This window comes from Podarcis gaigeae, assembly GCF_964106915.1.
Source record: "Podarcis gaigeae genome assembly, chromosome: 11".
Classification (NCBI taxonomy): domain Eukaryota; kingdom Metazoa; phylum Chordata; class Lepidosauria; order Squamata; family Lacertidae; genus Podarcis; species Podarcis gaigeae.
In genome coordinates this window covers 414068-432221 of record NC_139687.1, presented here as the reverse complement: position 1 = coordinate 432221, position 18154 = coordinate 414068, and the positions used below count along the sequence as shown (strand labels likewise).

Genomic DNA, 18154 nt, shown 5'->3' with positions numbered 1-18154 from the left:
TACACAGGAGTGTGCATGTTCCCTTTTCTGTTCTCTGCCTAGTGGATGAATAACAGATTCATAGACTTGTAGAGTTGGGAGGGACCTCCGAGTCATCTAGTCCAACCGCCTGCAATGCAAGAATCTCAACTAAAGCATCCATGACAGAGAAATTCACAAGTGATTATGCTTCAAAAGCAAAGTATATAGCACTTACTTGAACAAACACATTTAGCTCTTCTTCAGTTGTGCTTCCTAGCACTTCAAATGTGAATGTAACAATACTCTGAAAACAGAAATGTAAAACTTGCTGTGATCAGCTCTTTAATAAGGGCAAAATGCACCTTAATTAAAAACTTTTAATACATATTCATGGCAGTGTACAAAAACAATATGAAATAAAGCCATAAAATATATAGAACGTGTGTGTGCATGTGCGCTTTTGTAATACCCTGGAATGGTTTAAGTCTGAAAGTTCGTAACTAAACATAAGCATAGTTAGTATCAGTACATGCCCCATCCTCCTAGTGCTTTGTATCAGCTGAAATCCCCTGCCAATACTTTCCTATCATATATTGAATTTGTAGTTTATACTGAGGTAGTTATCTGAAAAATATTTCAAGTGGCGTTTCACACATTTCTGAACCACACGACAGCTTTATGCAATACAGCACCAAGCAATGGTGTTTACTTCAGTATGGCAACATTGAGGAACACTGCAGTACTAATGCAAATCCACCTGCCATGATGATATTTGTTGTGAATCCAATTCTGATCACTTATTTGCTAGTACAATATATTATTATACAGCCTTATTAAAATTGGAGATTTTTCATAAATTAGTTTCCATTTGGTCCACATAAAATTGTGCCTTTGAAATAAATGGTATACCTGATGAAGTGTCTCTACCCCCATCATCCAGCCCGGACACTGAGGTCCAGTGCCAAGGGCCTTCTGGCAGTTGTCTCACTGCGAAAAGCCAAGTTACAGGGAAGCAGGCAGAAGACCTTCTCGGTAGTGGTGCCCGCCCTGTGGAACGCCCTCCCATCAGATGTCAAGGAAATAAAGAACTACCTTACTTTAAGAAGACATCTGAAGGCAGCCCTGTTCAGGGTAGCTTTTAATATTTTATTGTGCTTTTAATTCTGTTGGGAGCCGCCCAGAGTGGCTGGGGAAACCCAGCCAGATGGGCGGGATATATAAATTTTTATTGTTATTGTATTATTATTGTATTATTATTAGGGACGTGGGTGGCACTGTGGGTTAAACCACAGAGCCTAGGACTTGCCGATCAGAAGGTCAGCGGTTTGAATCCCTGCGACGGGGTGAGCTCCTGTTGCTCGGTCCCTGCTATGCCAACCTAGCAGTTCGAAAGCACCTCAAAGTGCAAGTAGATAAATAGGTACCACTCCGGCAGGAAGGTAAACGGTGTTCCCGTGCGCTGCTCTGGTTCACCAGAAGCCGCTTAGTCATGCTGGCCACATGACCCGGAAGCTGTACGCCGGCTCCCTCGGCCAATAAAGTGAGATGAGCGCCGCAACCACAGAGTCGGTCATGACTGGACTTAATGGTCAGGGGTCCCTTTACCTTTTACCATTATTATTATTATTATTATTATTATTATTTCCTTTCAACTCTCCTAATGTAAAAAATCCCATTTGGTTCTAAGGCAAAGAAGGTCACTCAATCCTCAGGAGAGCTTGATACACACAGAGGGCTGCAATTGGGTGTGGAGGAGGACTGTGCAAATGGAGTTTTGCTTGCTCTTCTATGTATCCAGCCTTAAGACTGAAAAAACCACAAAAAATTGTAAATACATTAGCAGTAATGTCTTTAAAATGTTGCAGGTTAAAAATAAGCAATATGCTGTAAAAATATACCTGTACATGTGCACAGAACTACTACGTTTTCAAGCTCTTATGTGCTTCCTCCCTTTTTACCATTCATTAGACTGACTTTAGCACGTTTTCCTGTACCCCAAGATGACTGATCAAGTTATGAGGAGTGAAAAAGAAAATATACAAATGGCTTGCTATGTACATTTTATAAATGAAATAGATACATAAATAATGTGTAAATAGTTACAAACACTTGCCTAGCAAATAATGCTTAATGTAGAGCTGATAGATGGATATAAGATAAAATAATTACCTTATCAAGGTGTGGTTTCGGTACTTCCTCAAGCTGCAGCTTCTGCTGCAAACTTAAAATAAATAGAGCACTGTCAGCATTATGTTAAGCAGAAATAAATACAAAGTATCTAATATTGTGAATATAAAATTCATTTTAAAAGCATTTGCAAGATATTATGATGAGCAGTCAGAGGTAAATTGGCAAGTGTAGAGTCAAGATACCACCAAAGACAAACATTTTGGCTGTGTACAGATGTTCCATTATCCTGGAGTAATGGAAACTCTGCTGTAGTGACACAGATTCTTCCACCCAGGTCAATCTTTCATTGCAGGGAATACAGCAGCTTATCCCCAGCTGAAGGCTGCTAGTTAAATGCAATTTCCCTCCAGCAATTTCCACCTTTGCTTTTCAGGCTACTGCATGTTAAAGTGATTGTGCAACTAATTTGAGGCTGTGACCTCAATAATTAAATGGAATTCACACCTCCACCCCCTAGTCCTAATGGCTTACAGGTGAAGATGGCGACAAATAAGACTGCTTGTCTTTGAGCTCCATGGTTTTGTTTTAATCTTGAATAGTTGAAAAGTCTGTGGGCTCAGCAGTTAAGGTTAATTCCTCAAATGAAAGCTTAGCTCACTGGTCACTTGATACAGACTTGTTAGGAGCAGATATATATGCTCCCAGGCAACCTCAGCTTCCTCCATAACAAAACTAGGCATAATCTCAATCTTGGCATAATAGAATCGACCACAACAGAGCCTGAAACTCCCTCACTGTAGGAACTTTTATGTGATCCTGTCTAAACAAACAGCAGAAGGAATCTTTAGCAGAATTGATGCATTGGAAAAGGAAGTTTGGGATTTGAATGCTACAATTAGTACACTGGTTGGTAGGTCTGGGCAATATATCATTCAAAACTGGTTTGAAGTCCCTATCATGATACTGATTTCATAATTTTTTGACCTGGCAATATATTGTGAATCATGGTATATATGTGTGTGCTAAGCAAAAATCACAATGTGGGAAAAACAATGAAGCCAGCCAATGTTCCTCTCGATTTCTGCAGCCCATTAACTCTGCCGGCTCAGTGTTCTCCTGCCTCCTGCAGGGGGCAGCAAATCGCAAGTGCAAGCGCCGGCAAAAATCATAATGTGGGGAAAACCATCCTTATTTCAGATATAATGATATATTGGTATATTGCGATGTTTAGCTGGTGATATATCACAATGTTGAAAACCACAATGTTGAAAACTACTTGGGTTAGTGGAGACAGGAATTCTGACTGTAGTCCTGAAGATAAGGCCTACCAGCAAAGAAACTGAAGTTAGTGATGTTTTGAAGGTACATCAAGATGGGGATAAGTCTGAGTTCATTAGGTGCTTATCAGATTCAGTAACCAAACAAAATGACCTCTATCAAGACTGGAACTTGAACACAGAAACCTGATTTTACACTAATATGAATGTTCAAGACATGGAGTTGTTTTCACTCTCAACTTAACTTCTTCAGATCCAAATGGATAAGTGTCATAATAACCCACTTGCTGCCTTCCAAAAAAATGATCTTGGCCGGTCACCTAATCTAATTTGTTCAAGTCCCAATCTGGTATCTTTCGATGAAACCCTGAAAGCTTTAGGTAGGTACTCCACTACTCTACAGTGCAGCCAGGAGCAAAAGGAAGTGAACGGTGGATTAATAAATGTACTTGGAAAGGTAGTGAATGAGGGGGAAAGTCTAGTTCTGGAAAGAGGTCCCCAGATGTTCTACAGGTGATCATTCATGAATGGCCAATGAAGAAACCCAGCAGAACAGTGAAAACAGGATCTGAACTGCAAGCAGGAATTCAAGCCATTATAGGGCTTTCCTGGATTTCAGAAATGGTTTACATTGTAAATACCTGTCTAATTGTGACCAGAAGAGCCAGTATCAAACTAAACTTTCAGGATCCTGATGCATGGGTAAGTTTGGATTTCTAATTCATATGTTTGCTGAGAGAGCTGTTATTTGAATTAAAAGGTGGTCCAAATAACCTCACCCCAATGACATTAGATATCCATCCTCCTTTCTAGAGATAGGGAAGTCTGGAAAAGGCAGTTTGAGAGAAAGGAGCAGGAAGTTCTACAAGATTTCTGCCTTTGTCATCTATCCTAATAATACTCAGATATGCTCCAATAAGCAAGAAGGGAAGATTCATTATATTGACTTGAATGCAGGTATTGGGGGGAAATATGCCCAGGTTAGAGGCTCAAAACTCCTACCCTGCCAGCAATCCATTTTCCAGAAATCAAAGGGATTATCCATTAACAAACGATCAGGATAAGCCCAGGCCTAGTGGTAATTATAGAAAAGCAAATGCTCTCCTCTAATATACCATAACTGACTAGAAAGCATCCAAAAAAGATGTTGGGAAATTGGATTTTTTTAAAGGCAAAATAATATTAGAATTGATGCTGTCTGAGATGTACAAGGGAAACTGTGTTTTAATGGTCAGGAACTTGGTAAGGTTTTTGTTTTGTTTTGTTTGTATTATGGATGTATTTTCTGTGTTCTTTTATTAATACTATTGTTAATAATGGCCTTTGGCTGAAACTGAACTGAACTGAACTGATTTTAATGTAATATTTCCAGTTGACTAATCTTTGGTGAATTTCTGTTCAGTATTAGTACTTAATACAGTACAGTATTAAGTAATTAACTACATTTTCAGCTCACTCCTTCTCTAACTTGGGTACCTCTGGGTATAGAGTGGTATATAAATTCAATTAATAATAATAATACCTAAAGACCATGGGTTGTATCTAATGCTAGCTGTACTCAGAGTCGACTCACTGGAGTTACTAGACATGACTAATTTAGGTTCAATTAGTTGGATATAACTGACTAATTATGGCAGTTCTGAACCTGGGTGTGTACCTGAGACTGTGCTACAAGTTGAATTCTAAATCATAACTATACATAATTCTTATGTAAAAGCTAGCAATTTGCTGATCAAGTAACAGTGTAAAATAAAATCTTACCTTTTTCCTGACAAACTATCAAAAGCATGAAGATCTAAGACATCAGAGATGTCAACTCTAAGAAAAAAACAAATAAATTTACTTTTCCCCTACTGAAGTGTTTTATGGGTTGCATGCAGCCTATGGATGAGTAGAAGGCCTCTTTTATAAAAAGGCTTTTCCACTTTCCTTCTCCCCCCCACCCTGCAGCCCCTGAAAAGCTTCTCTTGATGGTCAAGGGACTCTCAATAAATGTCTGGGATCTAGTGGGGAGAGGCTGTCATATTAAAAATACAACTGCAAAAGAGAGAAAGGAGTCCTATGGAGTGACCACTTCTTTTTAATTTAAAGCAAGACCTTTTTCTAAGAGAAATCACTGTAATGCACAAATAACAGCATAAGCAAATATTCTCTTTCATTTATGGCCAGCTCTGCTTGAACTATCTGCTCTCTGCAGTGCTCCAAAATCTGTATTCAATAGAAGAAAGGAAGCATGAATGGAATGGAGGGGCTGAAAAAAGCATATCACGGTTACAAGTAGTAAGGATATTTTGAGTTCCTAAGGCTCAGTTCAGACATAGGAGGAAACACAGGCACCAACTCCTAGGGGCCAAGGTCCCTTCAGAGCCCACCCTAAAATATTTGAGGGGGCCAGCCCCCCAGTTAATGGGCACTGGCATTCAAATGGTGTGTGCGCACCGCAACTTGTAACTGATTATATAGGGCAGGGCTTACCTGGGCTCCCTCAATATTTTATTCAAGTTGGCAGCTGTGGAAGGAAAATACAGTTTCCTGGACTGTATGAGTTCAGGAAATGAGCCGCTGTGAGCCTTGGACTTGCATGCTCCCACTCCTCCTCTTTTGAGCTTTTGTAAAAGAGAAGTTTTAGTTTTAAACTAGCCACAGTACCCTGTCACATCAAAACCTGGGGAACTGCAGTTTTAATGCTGGGTTGAGAACAAGCCAGGATCTTAAACTTTGATTTTAACCTGGCTTGTTCCTACGAAGCAGTTTAAATATAGTTTAAGAACTAGAAAAAAATCTTTAAGTTTGTTATTTAGTTTTAAAATATACAACAAAAAAATCATATTTCTGTCTCAGTTTTTAAAAAATATATTCAACAAGCAACTACATATCACTCTTAGAAAATATTCTGCTTTGGACACACAATGAAATTATCAGATCTTAAGAATTGCTCAGCACCTCCTACCAACATCTACTGCTGGTTCTGGAAGCTGAACTCTTTTGAAAAGTGTCATATACATTGGCCATATTAACAATACTGTTTATACAGTGTCCTGTGGGAAGAATAGCTCTGATCAACAGAAAATGTAAAATATTGGCAAGGTAATATACCCACAGAATAACTGTGCATTAAAAAAGGTGAGCTATAGTACTTTATATTTCGAGTCCCCTTTAATAGAATTTTTAAAAGTTTTTGAAGCTATTTTAACACTTTCCTCCTTCCTACCTGAACAAAAGAATTGCAAGGACGGTAATCCATATAAATTAACATGGCCGTCACTACAGAGAAGAATCTTCATAGAGCAACTGTTTAGCACAGGGCAAAGCCTCCAGAATGGAGCAGATTGAAGGCAGAATTCCTAATAAGTTATATCAATGGTTCTGTTAACAGGATTAAATGTCTTGAAATGCAGTATTCAGCTGATTACCTTGCTCTCTCTCTCTCTCTCTATATATATATTGCTTGTGAACTCATGTGTATGTGAACTCATACACCAGAAAAATGTTTGTTGCACTGTATTTTGGTGTTGCTGTCAGGTAAAATATAGGATTGTCACACATGACCTTTGATGCCCACACAATTGCCTACCTCAGAAAATATATAAAATATATTATCTCGCTCCACTTTATACTGTGCGATTCATACAAGGAAGAGGCCTGCACTGCTATAAAGTCCATTATGCTTGCTTATGGTGCTTAGGAAAATACTTCCTAGAATGAACAGGATAGTTAATATGATACAACGAAGAAAATTTACTAGCTTTAGAAGCATTTCTAGCTTTAGAAGCTTACTCCCCCCATGACTGTTGCACTGATAATAATGAGACACAAATTACCCTACTGAATGTTTGAAAAACTAATTTACAAAATACAAACTATTTAAGGCTGTATAAACATATGTATGACAGTATCTAGTGACTGCTAATTTTCAGCCTGTTTTGCATTGAGCTACTCTTTACAACATTTAGGATGCTGGTTATGTTGGTCTGAATGTTCTTCTCTCAAAAAAATAATTTATTTGAAACTTTAACCTTATCTTTACTGGACTACATGCTTTTTATTCCTTTCCCTACCAGTGTTAGGTTTTAAAATCTGACATTATAACAAAAAATCAGCAAATATTCAGTCATTGGATTATAACAAGGAAGTTTATGTAAACTTTCAATAGGTTTCCTCATTAGTTTTCCTCTGCCCCTTTTTGGGTGGGGACGACATTTTCAATCCAAAGTAGCAAGGCTACAAAGACTTTCACTGCGAAACTGCTACATAACAGCCACTTAAATTATTGGGGGAGGGGGGGAATAATATTTTTTCATATTTCTTTCAATGTATCTACTTTCCTTTGATGTAATTCTTTAAGCATACTTATAATGGAGGGCTTGGGATCATGATTTATGAATTCCCTATGGAACTCTGAGATGCTAGCTAACCAAGGGGCTTTTAGAGTAGGGCTTTTTAATTTCTGATACCAACTCCTAATTTGCAGATAGGACTTAATGCAAATTAATATAGAGATTACGGTATTTACAAATGACCCAGTTGGACACTGTTGGAACAGAACATCTGAGTAGGCAAGCCTTTACTTTGAATAGTGTAATGTGGGGTAGCCTACGAAAAGCTCTTGGAAGGCTACACCAGCCTTGCTATGGTCCTTAGTAAAGCGGAACACAATTTGGATTACAAATTGTTAAAAAGTGAAATATTTAGGTATACAAATAACAATGAAAAATATAAATTTGTTTGAAGATAATTATAAAAAAATTTGGGAAGAAACAAAAAGAGAAATGGAAACTTGGACAAGACTGAAATTAACACTCTGGGGTAGAATTTCGGCTATTAAAATGAATATCTTACCAAAACTTCTGTTCCTTTTTCAAATGATTCCCATAATAGGTAAAGATGATTGTTTTAAAAAATGGAAAATGGACCTAACAAAGTTTATATGGCAAGGCAAAAAGCCACGGATCAAACATAAATTATTAACTGACATAAAAGAGCGGGGAGGTTTTGGACTCCCAGACCTGAGACTATATTATGATGCAGCATGCTTTACTTGGATCAAGGATTGGATCAAATTGGATAACAGCGATATTTTGGATTTGGAGGGATGGAACAACAGATATGGTTGGCATGCCTATCTAATTTATAACAAAGTGGCAGTCCATAAAGATTTTCTAAGCCACGTAATTAGAAATGCATTATACAAGGTCTGGGTGAGACATAGAAGGTTGTTAGAACCAAAAACCCCATGGTGGGTCTCACCGCTAGAAGTAATATCAGTTAAAAAGAAAAATACTATAGGAAGAATGGCAACTTACCAGCAGCTCCTAAAGGAAGAACAGGGCCAATTAAAACTAAGACCATACGATGAGGTGACCCAATACTGTACCACATGGTTACAATATCATCAAATTGCACAAATATTCAACCAGGATAAAGTAATAGGATTTGAAAAAGAAGAATCAAAATTACAAAAAGTATTATTACAAAACCCAAAAAAGTATATATCCAGAATGTATAATTTATTATTAGAATGGGAATTAAAGGATGAAGAAGTAAAAGAAGTTATGATCAAATGGGCATGTGATATAGGATATGTAATTCGGCTGGACCAATGGGAGAAATTATGGAAATATGACATCAAATTCACGGCATGTTGTACAATAAGAGAAAATTTTATGAAAATGGTGTACCAATGGTACTTAACTCCAGTAAAATTGGCTAAAATTTACAAATTAAAATCGAATACCTGTTGGAGATGTAAAAAAGAAATAGGAACAATGTTCCACATGTGGTGGGAATGCCGACCTATTAAACAATTCTGGAATGAAATCTATGAAGAACTCAAAAAGATGTTTAAAATATCTTTTAGTAAAAAACCGGAGGCATTCCTTTTAGGTTTAATTACAAATGATATCCCCGAAAATCAAAGGAAAGTATTCCTTTATGCAACAACAGCTGCCAGGATGCTTATAGCTAAAAACTGGAAAGGCAGAAAAATTCCATCAGTGAAAGATTGGCAAATTAAATTTTGTGAATACATAAATCTGGCAAGACTCACAGCTTACATAAGGGGACAATCGGACCAGAAATTATTAAAAGAATGGGGTTGTGCTAAAGAGTATATGAAAAAACATTGTTCTGGAGTTAATATATTGGTATGTAATGAATGATGCTTTACAGGGTTAAAGAACAAGAAAAATGACGTAAAAAAGCACAAAGATGGAAGTATTCTAATTAGACACAACAATACAGTAAGAGTAAATTTTTTGGAGGTCTTAGAACAAAGGAAGGAAGTCAATTTGTGTTTATGTATGTAATGATATGGTTTTGCTCTGTAGATGTGTGTTTTTTCGTTTTTGTCTAGTTTAGTTTAGTTTAGTTTTCTTTGCCCCCCTTTTTTTCTTTTTTTCGTTTTCTTTCTTTCTTTCTTTCTTTTTAATATGTGTCGGGCATTTTTGTCTGTTTAGTACTATTTTGGATTCAATGTTTGTAATTTTTGTTATGATTCTGCATTGAAAATAATTTTTTTTTTAAAAAAAAAAGTAAAGCGGAACAGACAAAATAATCTTCTTGTCTTCCACACAGTCTCCAACTTCCAGGCAACAGGAATAGTCAGAGAAGGAAACCAAACCAAAACCAAGTGGGTACTGCCTATGGGCCATATGTTGCCTTTCTTGACCAAATATACATTTCAGATCAATATGTAGCAATCACAAGAGGAAGGAAAAGTGGCAATAACTATTTCTGATTTACATTATCATTACCTGGATCTCTTAGTTTCTAAAATTTTGACAACTCCATTTATTGACCTAACATCATTGAAAAAAGAGAAGAAACATAAATTTAGATTGTGACAAGAACATTTGTACCCAGCCATATATATCTTTACCTATATCTGATACTCTTCAATGCTGGGAGCGTAAGTTCTCAAGAAGTAAAGACACTAACAAAACCCTGCGAACTCCATGCACAGTTTGTGAGGATCTGGGGCAAGTCAAGGAAAAACTGGGGGTAGAGGGGTTTTCGGCCTAATGGTGTCAAACTTCAGAATCATGGCGCACTGTGGGTAAGCATGGACACATCTGTCAATTTAGTTTTCAATCCATTTCTCATTTTTCTAACCGTAAGTTCAGTTCACTCCTGTTACATACTCCCCCTAAAACGTATGCATGAAAATTTGTATGCATTCTTCTGCACAGAGACATTTCTGCAAGTAATGTTCCCTAATATAATGTGGTTTTGTATGTTGTGCATACTTATGTATTTTGTGCATACTTTTTGGTTGCACTAAACATTTGGATAAGTTCAAATTTTGAAGGATACCTATTTTTGATTCATTTATTGGTTAGGGATGTAGAATATAGGTACAAACCATTTTTTATTCCACCCCCAACTACACGCAACATTTTACACTCCTTAAATTGTGTCCAAATCTGTTAGAACATGCCACTGCCCCTCTTTTTATAAGGCCACAAATGCCTGTATTTCAGAATAACTTGAGTACTGATCATTTCTCCTTGAAAGACTGACGCATGTAAAACCCATCAGAATTAAGAAAGGATTATGCAGCTACTACACTAACACTTTAGTCTGCTTGATGCAAGCAAAACATCAAGCTTGCAGCAAGTAAATACAGCTGACTGCTCTCCAGAAAGAAAGCATACACTTTCCTCTTGAGTCCTAACCCATACTGTCATAGTAATCATGAAATGTGCAATTCTAGTTGCTACCAGGCATAGATAGAAAACAGGTAGGAGTCGAAGAAAAATTCACCAGCACCTATAATTTATTCTTGCTTACCTGACAGCTGTTCTCAGTTTCATCAGTGCTTCTTGAGAAACCAAATCAGTTTTATTGAGGATTATAAGATCTGCTAATGCAATCTGTCTACACAAGAAAAAAGGGTGAACTCATGAATAGGAGGTGCAGGAGTGAACTCTTCATTGTCTATCAATACAGGATTGATCTTTTTGCCACTGTTAACAGAAATTCCATTTATACCGTATTGGCCTAAATATAAGCTGCACCCCCCCCCAAATTCCAACCATAAAAAGTTAAATGTGTGGCTTATATTCGCGACCTTATGGCATGCAGCCTGGAGTGCAAGGCAAACAGGGCCAGGAGCGTGGCGAAGCAGCACATAGTTCCACATCCTCTCCCCTAAGGCAGGGAAGGGAGAGAACCAGGAAGGGGAAAGGCCGCTGGCAAGGCAGCGCAGCTCCCCCCCCCCAAGTATGCAGCCAGGAGCAGTGAGGAATGGAACGGCTTATATTCGGGTATTTTTTTTTCTCCTCCCCCCCTCCAATTTTAAAGCTGCGGCTTATATTTGGGTGCAGCTTATATTCGGGTCAATATGTTATATCAAGTCTAGGGTTGTGTTATGATGCTGCAAAACCCTTCACATATATTGCCCAAGTAAACTTTACCAAGCTCAGTAGACTGTAGATGGGGGTGGGCTGAAGTTGAGAGAAGGTGTCAGAAGTATTTATGGAGTTCATGACTAAAGTGAGATTTGAATCAGGGATATCCCAGTTCACACTTTTAGCCACTGTCCTATGCAGTTTTTCTGTTATCCGTGTCCTTAAGAGCAATTTGTCTAAATGGCTAGCATCCATCATTTTAAAAAAGATACAGTGAAATGCTGCTGGCAACTTGACATTAAATTGGAGTACAAATCAGAAAAAATGAATACTGGAAATGAAATTTAACAAAATAAAACTACCACAAAGAAACTGGTACAACAGGATAAATCCACAAAATGAAAACAGCTAGAACAAGCGAGTCAGGTCTAGAAAGTAAAACTCAATATTAATAATGTCCTTGGTCAAGGCTGCCTTACAATACTATGCTTCCCAATAAACAGTTCAGGATTCACACACATAGAAAATGGTCGTTGTAGTAATACCTAGCTGCTTCATTGATAAGGCCACTGGGTTTTTCTTCTAAGAGATGCTAAACAAAGATTTAAAAAAAAGACAGTTACAATAGGAAAATTGATTTTATTATTAACTGAATTGCTGACAGATACTGAAGGCACTTTATGCCGCAACTACTGAGGGCATCATTTAGCTCTTCTGTTCAGACAAAAATAACTGATTTAGAAGGAAAGCTTGGGTTGCAACCATGAATTTACACATACAAAGTCTTAAGGACCATGTGCTTCAAAGGATGTGAACTAGCTTAAGAGACAGTATGCAAGGTGAAATGCTTTGAGGCTCATGTTGTCCAGCTGTCATAATTCAAAGACTTTTGGATCTGTCTCAATACTTCTGACTTCGAAACGTTTACAGATGGTTTTTGCACAGAAGACAAAATCCATGGGTTTGTGTGTCCACAGAAGTAATAAATTTATTAATTCAACAGTGTACGGTATTGGGACTAGATGACCCTTGGGGTCCCTTTCAACTCTACAATTCTATGATTCTATAATGTACATACTACATCATTATGTTCATGCCTGTTTAAAAGTAATTTCTATTAAGTTCAGGGAGAGCTTCCCCCATGTAAATACGTATAGGACTGAACAGTTAACTTATTCATCTACCTGATTATCCATGTTCCAGGACCATAATTGAAATAATTTTAGATTTATGCACATGCTTCAAGCTTTACATAGCAGTGAGAGTTATACTAACGTACATCATGGGCACCCAAACTGTAACAAGTGCGTTCCATCTACAAGCTCCGAATAAATTTATTTACTTTTCACTAACTTTAGGTAAGGGGTAACTTATTTACAAACAGCAATGTTTCAATAAGGAAATTCAATATAAATATTTTTCTAATGTAGGCAATTTTTTCAGCAGCCCCTGAATGGGGAAAAAAGAGCAAACGTCTTTTAACTAATAGAGGTTGTTGCTACTTTAAATGCTACTGAATCCTCAAAACAATTTCATTGCACAATGTCTATTTTCCTGACATCTCCAGTAAAACTGTTATCTGACTAAGTGGTTTGAAGAGTTTGTGCAATAACAGGATGACGAGAACAAGACCTCTCTTTTGACCTTTTCTCTGTAACTCCAACATTCATTTATTCTTCTGCATGAAATACTGTCAGGCTTTGTAGATTTGCAAAGAAGAGTGTTAATAGCATCGCTTTAGGTCCTCAGAGTTGTGACCTGTCATTGCAAGTTGTCCAATCGTTTGCCTTTTGATTAAAACATGAATATTTCAGATTGCTGGGTGACAATCCCATTAGAGTGACAGCCCATGATATCAAGTACCACATCCATTTCAATTTGGCTTGCAAGCCACAGGGTACAATTTCTCAGCTTTACATGGACTAGGCTAGATCCATGAAGCATGACACCTCTAAATTGCTGCCTATTATCCTAGTGTCATTGTTGTATTGCCTCCAGAATTCTTTAAATCACAAGCCAAGGTGGACGTCAAGCTTTGAAACCGGAGGAATTGGACAAGGGCACAAAGTTTCTACACAAAGCAAAAGTTATTTATTTGGCATATAACTGACAAAATTTTAAAGCTGCTATCACACTGACAGCATGTCAAGCTTTGTATCTGTTTATTGATTTAAGAATGCAAGATAATGCATTGAATTCCAAAGCTACTGAATGTGTTGTTGTTGTTGTTGTTGTTGTTTAGTCGTGTCCGACTCTTCGTGACCCCGTGGACCAGAGCATGCCAGGCACTCCTGTCTTCCACTGCCTCCCGCAGTTTGGTCAAACTCATGCTGGTACCTTCGAGAACACTATCCAACTATCTCGTCCTCTGTCATCCCCTTCTCCTTGTGCCCTCCATCTTTCCCAACATCAGGGTCTTTTCCAGGGAGTCTTCTCTTCTCATGAGGTGGCCAAAGAATGGAGAGGTTGGATCTTCTTGCAGTCCACGGGATTCTCAAGAGTCTCCTCCAGCACCATAATTCAAAAGCATCAATTCTTCAGCGATCGGCCTTCTTGATGGTCCAGCTCTCACTTCCATACATCACTACTGGGAAAACCATAGCTTTAACCATACGGACCTTTGTTGGCAAGGTGATGTCTCTACTTTTTAAGATGCTGTCTAGGTTTGTCATTGCTTTTCTCCCAAGAAGCAGGCGTCTTTTAATTTTGTGGCTCCTGTCACCATCTGCAGTGATCATGGAGCCCAAGAAAGTAAAATGTCTCACTGCCTCCATTTCTTCCCCTTCTATTTGCCAGGAGGTGATGGGCCCAGCGGCCATGATCTTCGTTTTTTTGATGTTGAGCTTCAAACCATATTTTGCGCTCTCCTCTTTCACCCTCATTAAAAGGTTCTTTAATTCCTCCTCACTTTCTGCCATCAAGGTGTCATCTGTGTATCTGATATTTCTTCCAGCAATCTTAATTCCGGCTTGGGATACATCTAGCCCAGCATTTTGTATGATGAATTCTGCATATAAGTTAAATAAGCAGGGAGACAATATACAGCCTTGTCATATTTCTTTCCCAATTTTGAACCAATCAGTTGTTCCATATCCAGTTCTAACTGTAGCTTCTTGTCCCACATAGAGATTTCTCAGGAGATAGATGAGGTCATCAGGCACTCCCATTTCTTTAAGAACTTGCCATAGTTTGCTGTGGTTGACACATTCAAAAGCTTTTGCATAGTCAATGAAGCAGAAGTAGATGTCTTTCTGGAACTCTCTAGCTTTCTCCATAATCCAGCGCATGTTTGCAATTTGGTCTTTGGTTCCTCTGCCTCTTCTAAATCCAGCTTGCACTTCTGGGAGTTCTCTGTCCACATACTGCTTGAGCCTACCTTGTAGAATTTTAAGCATAACCTTGCTAGCGTGTGAAATGAGTGCAATTGTGCGGTAGTTGGAGCATTCTTTGGCACTGCCCTTCTTTGCGATTGAGAGGTAAACTGATCTTCTCCAATCCTCTGGCCACTGCTGAGTTTTCCAAACTTGCTGGCATATTGAGTGTAGCACCTTAACAGCATCATCTTTTAAAATTTTAAATAGTTCAGCTGGAATACCCTCACTTCCACTGGCCTTGTTATTTGCAGTGCTTTCTAAGTCCTATTTGACTTCACTCTCTAGGATGCTGGCTCAAGGTCAGCAACCACACTACCTGGGGTGTACGAGACATCCATATCTTTCTGGTATAATTCCTCTGTGTATTTTTGCCACCTCTTCTAGATGTCTTCTGCTTCTGTTAGGTCCTTACCACTTTTGTCCTTTATTATGGTAATCTTTGTACAAAATGTTCCTTTCATATCTCCAATTTTCTTGAACAGATCTCTGGTTCTTCCCATTCTGTTGTTTTCCTCTATTTCTTTGCATTGCTCATTTAAGAAGGCCTTCTTGTCTCTCCTTGCTATTTTTTGGAAATCTGCATTCAATTTCCTGTATCTTTCACTATCTCCCTCACATTTTGCTTGCCTTCTATCTCCCGCTATTTGTAAGGCCTCGTTGGACAGCCACTTTGCTTTCTTGCATTTCCTTTTCTTTGGGATGGTTTTCGTTGCTGCTTCCTGTATAATGTTGTGAGCCTCCATCCATAGTTCTTCAGGCACTCTGTCCACCAAATCTACTGAATATTATACATTAATTATTTCAAAGCCTTTTTGGAGTCTTTCTTTCTTTGCTCACTAGGATTCTATGATTCTATTCTATGATTCTATAAGAATAAAATCTGTTTTTATTTTTGTGTAGTCTAGAAAAAAGATGCAAGGAACAAGTACTTTACTGAGTAATAATTGCAGTCTTACTACTTTACCTGTAGTCCATACTTTGCATCAACAACAGATATGATACCTGCAAAAAGAAGTTTGTAGATAAGAATTTGAACTTGAGAAGCACAAACAGCAAAGTGAAGTCAAAGTTGCTCTTCAGCTTTTCTACATAGAGATAGGAAAAACCATCAGAGATCTCTAAACCAGTGGTCAGCAACATATGGCTTGGCTTTGGCCTAGTTTTATGTAGGTCATAAGGAGTCTAAAAGAAGAGAAGGAAAAGGGAGTGAGAAACAGGATTGGGGAATCAAAGCGAATGGAGGAAAGGAAGGAAAAGGGAAGAAAAATCCTTGGCAAGTGTCTAGTTCAGACCTCCAGCAAGAATGTAGTGTCCCTCATCTATCAGCCTGTTGGAAGGGGAGGAAGTGAAGAGAGAAATGGGATGACCCTGCCCACTTTTGGTTCTAGTCCTGCCCACTGCTAGAAGGCAGCCCTGACAAAACTAACCATAAGACAATGTGACCCTCAACATAGAGGCTCCCTATCCATGCTCTAAACTATAGAACCTAGTCATTTTACCCACCTTCACGCATACTGTCTAAAATCATTAGCACACATTATGCACATTGCTATCTTGAACTCATAATGCACATACACTAGATCATGGGTAGGCAAACTAAGGCCCAGGGGCCGGGGCCGGCCCAATCGCCTTCTAAATCCGGCCCGCAGGCGGTCTGGGAATCCGCGTGTTTTTACATGAGTAGAATGTGTGCTTTTATTTAAAATGTATCTCTGGGTTATTTGTGGGGCATAGGATTTCACTCTTCTTTTTTTCAAAATATAATCCAGACCCCCCACAAGGTCTGAGAGACAGTGGACCGGCCCCCTGCTAAAAAAGTTTGCTGGCCTCTGCACTAGATTAAAGAGGCTTGGGAAGAGGGAGAGACCTTTGATACCAATGTAAGCTGGGGAGGGAAGAGAGAGGGGAATGGGGGGGAAGTATGTGTGAATGGATATGTGAGGGGAGAGAAGAGTGTGTGTGCATGTATAAGAAACTACAACTGTGCCCCCACCCACTGTCTGCTCTGTGCCAACACACTGCAGGGATGTATCCTCCCCCCAAAGAATGTGGCCCCTGTGGGAACAAAGTTTCCCAAACATGCACTAGAAAAACAATTGAGTAACTTGGATTTAATTTCTTACCATCAAGATAAATGTCACTTCCTAATTCAGCATCAACCCAAAACATGGAGGCAACAGCACCTATCAATACATAGCTCAGAATATATATGCATCACAAAAGGCAGGTTTTTAAAAACTGTTACTTTTCTGCAATTCGTAAAGGCTAAAGAAAATCAGAAAGTTGGGGGGGGGCAACCCAGTGGCTATATTTAGGCCAAATCAGATTTTACTTGCCCTAAATTATTCAAAGGCACATAGAAACATATATTTGATCTACATTACCAGTACTGAAAACCTCTGGCTAGTATCTTGGGCAGTTTTTTTGCACTTAAAACAGCACCATTGTTAAGAAGGCAACATTTTTTAGCCAGCCTACCTTCAAATTGTGCATTGATAAACACACCATGGCTTAAATATTACAATTGTCATTTCTGACTTGTAGCTGCCATCTGTATGCATGGGAGTGCTCTTTCCTCTAAATTTAAAACAATGTTCAGGACAATTGTCTCTTAGACGTTATGGCTATAGATATCAATGATACATACTTTCAACCAGGCATGTAACACTATTATGGAACAAAAGTGTTTAGAAATTATGAACTGAAGAATGCAATTACTAGGTCTGAAATCACACACTACTCTTACCCATGGCTGGAGTTAACTATTATATACAGAATTAAATTCCTCTCACCAATATGATTTTATGGGAGCAACTCCAACCTACAGAAAGAACCACGGCTGCAATCCTAACCATATCTACTCTGAAGTAAACCCCACTGAATTCAATGGAGCTTACTCTTGGGTAAGTGAAGTTAGGATTGTAGTCCAGATCATCACACCTGTAAAGTTTTAAAACATATTGGATTCTCTGGAGTTAAGGGATACCCATTTTTAATAAAGAACAGTCTGAAAATTATTTAGTAAGAATCTGTAAAATTCTTTATCTTTCCTTTGTGGAAAAGT

General features: G+C 38.4%; 1 protein-coding gene across 9 annotated transcripts in view; it reads right to left on the bottom strand.

Annotated features, from left to right (window-relative positions):
- LOC310826779 (zinc-regulated GTPase metalloprotein activator 1A-like) overlaps positions 1-18154 on the bottom strand; it is a 34960-nt gene that overhangs the window by 3205 nt on the left and 13601 nt on the right. For 4 of the 9 annotated variants that reach the window (XR_014555978.1, XR_014555979.1, XM_083702101.1 and 1 more), the window contains exons 6-13: positions 17214-17273; positions 16055-16092; positions 12262-12308; positions 11157-11243; positions 10121-10165; positions 5130-5186; positions 2131-2182; positions 197-265 (exon numbers count right to left, since the gene is read on the bottom strand). Coding sequence is in view for 7 of the 9 variants with exons in the window: in XM_083702101.1 (XP_083558227.1) it covers positions 197-265; positions 2131-2182; positions 5130-5186; positions 10121-10165; positions 11157-11243; positions 12262-12308; positions 16055-16092; positions 17214-17273 (455 nt within the window). In the remaining 2 variants the exon portion in view is untranslated. The remainder of the gene's footprint in view (positions 1-196; positions 266-2130; positions 2183-5129; positions 5187-10120; positions 10166-11156; positions 11244-12261; positions 12309-16054; positions 16093-17213; positions 17274-18154) is intronic. The other 5 variants (XM_083702105.1, XM_083702104.1, XM_083702103.1 and 2 more) reach the window with 4 other exon arrangements.